At 46.0% G+C, this 10,188-nt stretch overlaps 1 protein-coding gene across 3 annotated transcripts in view; it reads right to left on the reverse strand.

Annotated features, from left to right (window-relative positions):
- Positions 1-9,962, reverse strand: part of usp2a (ubiquitin specific peptidase 2a) — a 32,651-nt gene extending 22,689 nt beyond the window's left edge. For 2 of the 3 annotated variants that reach the window (XM_063016850.1, XM_063016849.1), the window contains exons 1-3: positions 9,858-9,962; positions 6,590-6,682; positions 17-732 (exon numbers count right to left, since the gene is read on the reverse strand). In XM_063016850.1, coding sequence (XP_062872920.1) covers positions 17-688 — 672 coding nt within the window. In that variant the 5' untranslated portion in view covers positions 689-732; positions 6,590-6,682; positions 9,858-9,962. The remainder of the gene's footprint in view (positions 1-16; positions 733-6,589; positions 6,683-9,857) is intronic. The other variant, XM_063016851.1, reaches the window with a different exon arrangement.
- Between the last annotated feature and the right edge of the window lie 226 nt (positions 9,963-10,188).

Genomic DNA, 10,188 nt, shown 5'->3' on the forward strand with positions numbered 1-10,188 from the left:
ACAAGTACTAACTTACGTGTCTTACTGACTCCTCCTGAAGGGGCGAGCTGGAGCGTCCATTAGCCGCGTAAAAGCGACCGCTGTTGCTGCTCAGGGCCTCCTGAGTACAGCTGCGCGACATCCCAAAACCTGAGCGCAAGCTGCTGCTGCTGCTGCTGTAGGACTCTGCTGCTTTGGCATCGCTTGTCCTGCTCCTGTAAGTCCTGCTACTGCTGCTGCTGGAGGCATCGTTCAGTGCCAGCGTGGACAGCTCCCGCGTCAGGTCGCTCTGGCTGACGGACTTCCTCCGGCTCAGGGAGACGCTAGACGACACGGGAGAGGTGGGGAGGTAGCTTGACCGTGCCGGCGTGTAGTTGTAGGACGAGTAGGTTGAGCCGCCGTTGAGTCCAGAACTGTAGCTTTTGAACGGTGTGCGGCTCAGGCTCTCGCTGCGGCGTCCGCCCAGAAGGTCGGCGCGTGGGATCGTGCGCCCGCGCTCGGGCTCTGACGAGGCACTGTAGTTCCTTGTGCGGCTGCCGCTCGAGCTCAGGTAGCTGGACGGGGAGTAGGTCGTTGAAGGGGATTTGTAGGGGAGCTTGTCTCGATCGTAAGTCCCGAGCGAGGGGGTCAGGGAGGAGCCGTAGGAGCTGTAGTGGCTGGTATAGGAGGAGCCAGCGTAGCGCTTGGCAGTGGAGGAGACGCGAGACATGCTGGGAGCTGGGTCGGAGATGGGACGGTGGCAGGATGCATCGACTGCAAAATAATAAGAATAATAGTAATTAGCATAAAGCTCAGACTGCAACACATTTACTAAACCCTTGCTGGGGGCATTTGCGTGGCATAGCAGTGGGGGTAGCTGAAATAGTCTAGCCACTGAGACATGCACTTGTTTGTTTGTGCTCAGTGCCCACCCTAGACCTGAATAAAAATAAGAGTTGCGTCAGGAAGGGCATACCCTGGACGGGGCGGTAATCCATCACTGGGCGCAGGTTTTCAAGTTCCTTAGACATAGCCAATCATGTCTGTGCAGACGCCTGGCCAGTCGGCCGATAACACAGCTGAGATTTTTTTTCCTCTGAATTTTCCCGCCAAGTTTTCCCCCTAATTTAGTCATATCCGATTACCCTAATTGTGTCCCGCTTCACGTCTAATGATACAACCCTCCACTTCTGACTGAGGAGCTTCGCAACTGACACACGCCCCCTCCGACACGTGTGCAGTACCGACTGCCTCTTTTCACCTGCACGAGGCGAGTTCATATGCCGATCAGCCTTGTGCATGGAGAGCCACACCCTGATCAGCATTATTCCTCAATCAGCCAGCAGAGGTCGTAACTGCACCAGTCTGGCTCATGCCACCCTAAACAACAGCCAATCGTTGTTCATGTGGCCGCCCAGCCCAGTCGGATGGCAGAGCTGAGATTCGATACGTTTACATATTCGGCATTTAGTGGACGCTTTTATCCAAAGCGACTTACAGTTCAGTTACAGTGACAGTACACAATCTAAGCAATTGAGGGTTAAGGGCCTTGCTCAAGGGTCCAACAGTGGCAAGCTGAAAGTGGTGGAGCTTGACCAGCAACCTTCTAATTACTAAACCAGTACATTACCACTAGGCTACAGCTGTCCCCTTACGATGTATTCGAAATCTCAGCTCTGGTGTGCTAGTGTATTTTACCGCTGCGCCACCTGAGCGGCTTTATTCTTTCTTAAATTAGTGTTGAGAAGAAACTGAGTGCCAGCCAACAGCTACCGGATGGCAGCAGAGTAGCAGGTGGACACACCAAAACAGTGTAATATTTATAGGTCTTTATTCATTAACAAAAACACAGAGCTTACTCTGGTACTACTGATAATACCCGCAATGATGCCGCTCAGGGGGCGCAGCTGTAAAAACACACGCTGGAACCAGAGCTGGGATCTCGAATACATCGTATCGAGCGGCAACATGAACGACGATCGGCCTGTTGTTCAGATATGAGCGGGACTAAGCCGGATGGGGTCTCTCTCTCATGACTGGTGCAATTACGACCTCTGCTGGCTGATTGATGCCGCCTGCACAGAGATGAAAAAAAAGAGTGCTCTCAGGGTGTGGCTCTCCGTACACAGTGCTGAGCTGCACTGCACTCGTCAAAAAGTGTAGGTGATAAGATGCATACGGCATGCTGCCCACGTGTCGGATTCGTTCTCCTCAATCGGAGCAGGGATCGAGGGCCGTACATCGTATCGAATCTCGGCTCTGCCTTGCCGGCTGAGCGGCCACATGAACAACGATTGGCCTGTTGTTCAGATATGGATGGGACTAAGCCGGATGGGGTCTGTCGAAGTAGCACTGATTTGTGAAAGTATGTACCACAGGTAAGATCAGTGAATCCAATGAGTTAGCTAAACTGCTGTTTAAACAATTCAGTAATAAAGTGGTACATAATGGCGCATTACCCAGCTCTGGTGTCAAGTATAATCCCTGCTTAAAATGGTAAACATTTGCTTAGCACATTGTGTAAGCCTATTGCACCAAGTTCCTCCCACATTCTTCCTGGAAGGTCCAGTGCTAGGCAGTTAGACCAGGCTGTGCACTGCAGACTCTGCTGTGTGTCTGTGTAACATGAGTCTCCGCAGCAGAGCCGCATGTGAAGGTGGTCGAGTGCGTTCTCATGGTGAAGCAGGCTCCGGTTCACGGGGCACTGCGACATCTGAATAAATAAAAGTATCTGGTGTTGTTGATGGTGCGTGTTGGGTTCGGGAGAAAGCTCCTATTTCTTTAACTGCTCGCGATCACGCGTACACATTTGCATTCGTTGCTCCTGCTACTGTTCTCTTAGTGCGGTCCGTAGAGGCATCAATAATTCAGCGCTGAGATGTGGGGTAGGCAGCAGTGGAGGCGGTCCAAAGCACGTGGCACGGCCAAACCACAAACACGCGCTACAGACGAGAACCCACACGACGCTGGGCAGCCTTTGTCAAGCCACATTTAGTTGGTGTCCTTTCCAAAGTAAACAAAGAGTAACCGACATGATGGAGACATGCAGGCAGTTACTATGGTGCTCGCAAATCGAACCCAAGCTGATTCACCAAGCTTGTTTCTACACTCACTGTCCATTTTATCAGCTCCACTTATCATATAGAAACACTTTGTAGTTCTACAATTACTGACTGTAGTCCATCTGTTTCTCTACATACTTTGTTAGCCTGCTTTAATGCTGTTCTTCAATGGTCAGGACCCCCACAGGACCACTACAGAGCAGGTATTATTTAGGTGGTGGATCATTCTCAGCACTGCAGTGACACTGACATGGTGGTGGTGTGTTAGTGTGTGTTGTGCTGGTATGAGATATTAGACACAGCAATGCTGCTGGAGTTTTTAAATAGTGTCCACTCACTGTCCACTCTATTAGACACTCCTACCTAGTTGGTCCACCTTGTAGATGTAAAGTCAGAGACGATCCCTCATCTATTGCTGCTGTTTGAGTTGGTCATCTTGTAGACCTTCATCACTGGTCACAGGACGCTGCCCATGTGGCGCTGTTGGCTGGATATTTTTGGTTGGTGGACTATTCTCAGTCCAGCAGTGACAGTGAGGTGTTTAAAAACTCTAGCACATATCATACCAGCACAACACACACTAACACACCACCACCATGTCAGTGTCAGTGCAGTGCTGAGAACGATCCACCATCTAAATAATACCTGCTCTGTAGGGGTCCTGTGGGGGGTCCTGACCATTGAAGAACAGCATGAAAGGGGGCTAACACAGCATGTAGAGAAACAGATGGACTACAGTCAGTAATTGTAGAACTACAATTGATAAGTGCTGATTAAATGGACAGTGAGTGTAGAAACAAGGAGGTGGTTTTAAGTTATGGCTAATCAGTGTACATAGATGTTTTAAAGCACCATTTGCTGCCATCTAGATAACAAATTGTTCCTGCTTGTTTCAGATGATGTCAAACCCTATTCTACACATGCTGCTTGGTAGTATGAATGTACAGGTACTAGACTGGACAGCCTGCAGTCCAGACGTTTCCTAGTGAGAATGTGTGGAGCTGTATGCGGTGTAATATACTCTATCAAGGATCCAAAAATAAAAAAGCCCTTCACTTTCAAAACCACAATAATTGTTGTCCATATTTCACAATTCCAGAACAGGCAACATGTCTGCTGTATTGCAGCTTATGATGCAATACTTATACGTTTATAATGAGAGTATATACAGAAAACAATAAAGTTAATCAGTCAAAACATTAAATATCTTATCTTTGATACATAGTTGAGTAGTCACAGTAATGGCTTATAAAACTAAAATACCCCAGCATGGCTATAATAAAGAAATAAAATAATCATTTTTTATTTCAAAACTAAGGGGCAGTTATACCCAACATGCTTGTGTCCAGTGTGTCTGGTACTTAAGCTGAAGTCTAGAGCACATCTATATTTACCCTGAAATCTGAGCAGATAAGAGCTCTGTGTCCACCATGGCCAAACTGACGCCTTAGTGCTACCCTCTAACCAGTGGCAGACTGGTATGAGACCCTTCTCATCTAAACCTCAAGCTTTACTATCAAAAAACTATGAAATGAAAATCTTAATAATGACTAATTTCATTTTAGTTCCATTTCCTGGATCTTCTAGAACTGACTGTAAAGCATTACGTGTAATCTGGTTGGGTTTGAACTCTCATCCAATTAAATGTAGAAGTTCCTAAAGGGTCTTCATTACACTTTCATACATGAACCTCTTAGCTTGGACATCTGGGGAGTATATTATGCTTGCCCACTACCTCTGGAATCCAGGGTTTGAATCCCCAGCGGTGCTATCGACTAGTCAGGAGTTTATACACAGACATGATTGGCTCCATCTGAGGGTGATTGCCTAGGTCCAGCGGTGGAATGGCGCCCTGTCTGGGATGTGTTACCGCATTGGTCCCAGTGAGATATATATATATATATACCATAACATTCAACCATAACATTAAAACCACCTTCTTGTTTCTATACTCACTGTCCATTTTATCAGCTCCACTTACCAAATAGAAGCACTTTGTAGTTCTACAATTACTGACTGTAGTTCATCTGTTTCTCTACATACTTTTTTAACCTCCTTTTACTCTGTTCTTCAATGGTCAGGACCCCCACAGGACCACTACAGAGCAGGTATTATTTAGGTGGTGGATCATTCAGGGCACTACAGTGACACTGACATGGTGGTGGAGTGTTAGTGTGTGTTGTGCTGGTATGAGTGGAGATTTTAAACACCTCATTGTCACTGCTGGACTGAGAATAGTCCACCAACCAAAAAAAACATCCAGCCAACAGTGCCCCGATGACCAACTCGAGCAGCAGCAATAGATGAGCGATCGTCTCTGACTTTACATCTACAAGGTGGACCAACTAGGTAGGAGTGTCTAATAGAGTGGACAGTGAGTGGACACGGTATTTAAAACTCCAGCAGCACTGCTGTGTCTGATCCACTCATACCAGCACAACACACACTAACACACCACCACCATGTCAGTGTCACTGCAGTGCTGAGAATGATCCACCTGCTAAATAATACCTGCTCTGTAGTGGTCCTGTGGGGGTCCTGACCATTGAAGAACAGGGTAAAAAAAAGTTAAAAAGTATCCTCACTTCTTTTATTATTTTATTTCATTATCATTGTTTACCAGTGTGTCAGGGAGGGTCCTGTTTCCCTTGGAATTACAAGGCAAAATGCAGTAACACACACCGGACAGGGCGGCGATCCACCCCCTTCACACCTGGCCACTATGTTTCTATGTAGACGCCCGACCAGCCGATAGCACTGCTGGGGATTCGAACCCTGGATACCAGCAATAGGTGGCTAGCACAATTCACTGCAATGCCACTCGATCGCCCTGTCACCAACTTTCTAAGAAATATAGGTATCTTACTGCGTATTTATTTGCTACTCTTTTTTAAAATATTTTTCTTTATGCATTTTCTCCCCTTTTTTTTTTAGCGCGTCCAATTGCCCGATATGGGCAATATCCAATTGCGTCATGCTTCCTCTCCACAAATGCCGATCCCCGCTCTGACTGAGGAGAACGAAGCTAACTTACGCCCCCTCCGACACGTGGGCAGCATGCCGTATGCATTTTATTACCTGCACTTTGACGAGTGAAGTGCAGCTCAGCGTTGTGTATGGAGAGACACACCCTGAGAGCACTCTTTTCTCATCTCTGTGCAGGCGCCATCAATCAGCCAGCAGAGGTCGTAATTGCACCAGTCATGGGAGAGAGACCCCATCCGTCTTAGTCCCGCCCAAATCTGAACAACAGGCCGATCGTCGTTCATGTGGCCGCTCAGCCTTAGCCGGCAGGCAGAGATGAGATTAGATACGATGCATTCGAGATCCCAGCTCTGGTTCCAGCGTGTGTTTTTACCACTGCGCCACCTGAGCGGCTTGCTTTGCTACTCCTAACCAGTAGATTAATCCACCCTAGAAAGGAGTGCATAGCAAAACCAGCATGACAAAATGCCTTTCCACAAGCCGAATGCAATTCCGTTTTTATGATGTGATCAGCGTTACTGGAGCCCGAGTATCACGTATGTGCTATATACTCTGCTATAAGATAGGTGTTATGTAATAGGTACCTGCTGCAAGTAGAGCCGTTCTCTTAGTTCCAGCCAATGGAAAAACAGCGCTGGCAGTTTTTTACATCACAGATCCGACTCTCATTGCTCAAACTTAGACAAATAAAGAAACAAAAACAGCAATGTTTATCAATGCAAAACCACTAAATCCAAAAATTGCCCTGATTCTGATTGTATGTATTCTATATAATTAATTATTTACCACTTAGCCAAAGCAATATACAAGTCCAGCCAGTAAAACTTGACTCGGCATGTTTACAAATTCACATGTCGGACCATGTGTGGCACAACTAAAAAAAAAAACACAGCAAAACAAATGTAGGCTATTCCTATATGACAATGTAATACAGGTGTCAAATGTAAACAACATAACAACATATACACACGCGCATCGTACAGATCATATCGAAATGATAGGATTATCCCAAGCGCATCAGATTTTAAAAAATATATAATATTTTAAAATGGAATTGAGGCTCACCAGTGCTGCTTTCTGCAGCTAGACAGGGTGCTGCTTTGGAGGCTTCGGCCCCAGAGTGAGAAGACCAGGGAGGATTGCATGAGCACAGTGAACCCGAATGCCAGAGATCATGTTACTGCCATGGTAAATATAGCTGTTGCCTACGACCTCAATCGCTCACTCAACACTAAATGGCATTCCAGCTCTTAAAGGACTAGCATTGATGCTTTTCATGGGCAAGGAGGGTTGTTTACTAGTGGTATTTGGACTTTTTGGTACTGCTAAAACTAGGGACGGCTATGTCCACCACAGTACCTAAGTACCAAACCACACATAATGGCTGCAATAACGTTTTATATGGGTTCCCTGGGTTTCCTTTTATCTCCCCGATCTGATCAAGGAAAGCCACAACACCTCACTCCACCAATCTCACACATGTCCAATCTGTGGTTGCTTCTTATCACCTGCCAGTGTTGGGTTCCTACACAGAGCTGTACTTCATATGGAAAGACACTCTACGCTGTATGTGACAACCCCCCCCCCCTTCCCCCCCTTTTCATTTGTGAGCAGGTGCCTGGACCTGTCCTGGAGATTGCGTAGTGTTTGTGAGAACCCCAGCCAAGTTCGCTGAAATTCAAACACTCCACAGTGAGTGATGTGCTAGCGCATCAGACCCTGTGCCATGCGAGTCCGCAAATAATGCGCTTTTACCCTAGTATTGGCCTTTAAACAACTGGAAACCATGTGCATGCCCTTTACCATGAAAGGAATTTCAAATATGTTGGAGCTATGCGGTATAAACAGTATAAACAAGCGGGGCGGCGCAGTGGCTAAGCGGGTAGCACTGTCGCCTCACAGCAAGAAGGTCCTGGGTTCGATCCCCAGGTGGGGCGGTCCGGGTCCTTTCTGTGTGGAGTTTGCATGTTCTCCCCGTGTCGGCGTGGGTTTCCTACGGATGTTCCGGTTTCCTCCCACAGTCCAAAGACATGCAAGTGCGGTGAATTGGAGACACTAAATTGTCCAAGACTGTGTTTGATACAGTATAACCTTGTGAATCGATTAATCTTGTGTAATGAGTATCTACCGTTCCTGTCATGAATGTAACCAAGGTGTAAAAACATGACGTTAAAATCCTAATAAACAAATAAACATTTGACCAATCAACAATCTGCCCACTTTTTTATATGCTTGGTCCCTGTCTCAAGAAAAGTAACCAACTTTTTTGTATTTTCCCCCAATTTTCCTCCCAATCTAGTCATATCCAATTACCCGATTGCACTACACTTTCGTGCCGAGTATAGCCGTGACGAACACACGCCTTCCTCAGACACATGCAGTAACCGACTGCATCTTTACACCGGTACAAGGCGAGTTTATATGTGGATCAGATTTGCACATAATGGGCACGCACTGATCTCATTATCCCTTTTCTCTGTGCAGGCACCATCAACCAACCAGAGGTCGTAATTGCATCAGTTATGAGGAATCCCCTCCGGTACCTACCCTACAAATGTGCCAATCATCATTCGTGTAGGTGCACAGCCTGGAAAGGTACAGTAGAAGTCACTTGGCAATTGAAACAACCACTAAATGTGGGATCAATGATTTATAAACGTGTAATACACTAGAATACACTGCAGTGGAAAGGGTGCATAAATACATCGATCAGCTTCAACATTAAAACAGCTCCACTTACCATATAGAGACACTGTGTAGTTCTACAATTACTGACTGTAGTCCATCTGTTTCTCTGCATGCTTTGTTACCCCCCTTTCATGCTGTTCTTTAATGGTCAGGACTCTCCAAGGTGGTGGATCATTCTCAGCACTGCAGTGACACTGACATGGTGGTGGTGTGTTCGTGTGTGTTGTGCTGGTATGAGTGGACAACACTCAGACACAGCATCGCTGCTGGAGATTTTAAATCAGTGTCCACTCTGTAAGACAGTCCTACCTAGTTGGTCCACCTTGTAGATGTAAAGTCAGACACGATCACACACCTATTGCTGCTGTTTAAGTTGGTCATCTTCATCAGTGGTCATAGGATGCTCCCTACGGGGCGCTGTTGGCTGGATATATTTGGTTGGTGGACTATTCTCAGAGGTGTTTAAAAACTCCATCAGCATTACTGTGTCTTATCCACTCATACCAGTACAACACACACTAACACACCACCACCAGTGGTCAGTGTCACTGCAGCGCTGAGCATGACCCACCACCTAAATAATACCTACTCTGTGGTGGTCCTGTGAGTCCTGACCATTGAAGAACAGCATGAAAGAGGGCTAACAAAGCATGCAGAGAAACAGATGGACTACAGTCAGTAATTGTAGAACTACAAGTGCTTCTAAATGGACAGTGTAAATAAATGTATGCTTTATGCTATGCTGCTCAACAGCGCCACTCGTGTCCAGAAAGCGCATCGCAAACCTTGAACTGCAGCGTACATGGGAAAATCAGTTGACTTCATTCAGAATGAACTGCACTGCATAACCTTATCATAATGCTAATAGCTACAATAAACTACTGTCTTGTTTTTGTCTACTAATTAACGTATAAGGGGTTAAATAAATGTTAAAGCATAAAGCAAACGGCAAAAATGCAAGCTAGTGTAGTTACATGTAAAAAAAAAAAAAAAAACACCATTATTTATTAGCAAGCGAATTCGTTTAGCCTAATAGCGTTTGCTAATATTTAATTCGGTTTCTATAGTAACTTTGAGTTAGCAGCGTGCTAATATGCTAACTAGAGCTTTCTGTGCAACCGAGTCAGTCCGAGCCGTGGGAAGAATGTGTAGTACATTACTCACCTCACAGAGCAGTGTAGCATTCTGCTCTACTCTCTATCCAGCCATTACACACAGCTACTTACTGTACAATACTACAAAATAATTCGACTTTATACATAAGCCAGCAACCGACCTTATTAAATAATAAACCCCCGAATCTCAACCTTCTTATAACGGTTCTCTCACTTTAACTCAGACGTCAGAGGTGCGTTCTGTCACCTGATTGGCTCAAACCGTTCACTAAACCGTAAGCCTGTGTTCCCGCCCACTTTGTCACCCGGGTGACTGAAGTAAACAGATACCCTAATCCTGACCAGAACAAATAGATAAACCACCTCCTTGTTTCTACACT

This window comes from Trichomycterus rosablanca, chromosome 20 (assembly GCF_030014385.1).
Source record: "Trichomycterus rosablanca isolate fTriRos1 chromosome 20, fTriRos1.hap1, whole genome shotgun sequence".
In the NCBI taxonomy this organism is placed as follows: domain Eukaryota; kingdom Metazoa; phylum Chordata; class Actinopteri; order Siluriformes; family Trichomycteridae; genus Trichomycterus; species Trichomycterus rosablanca.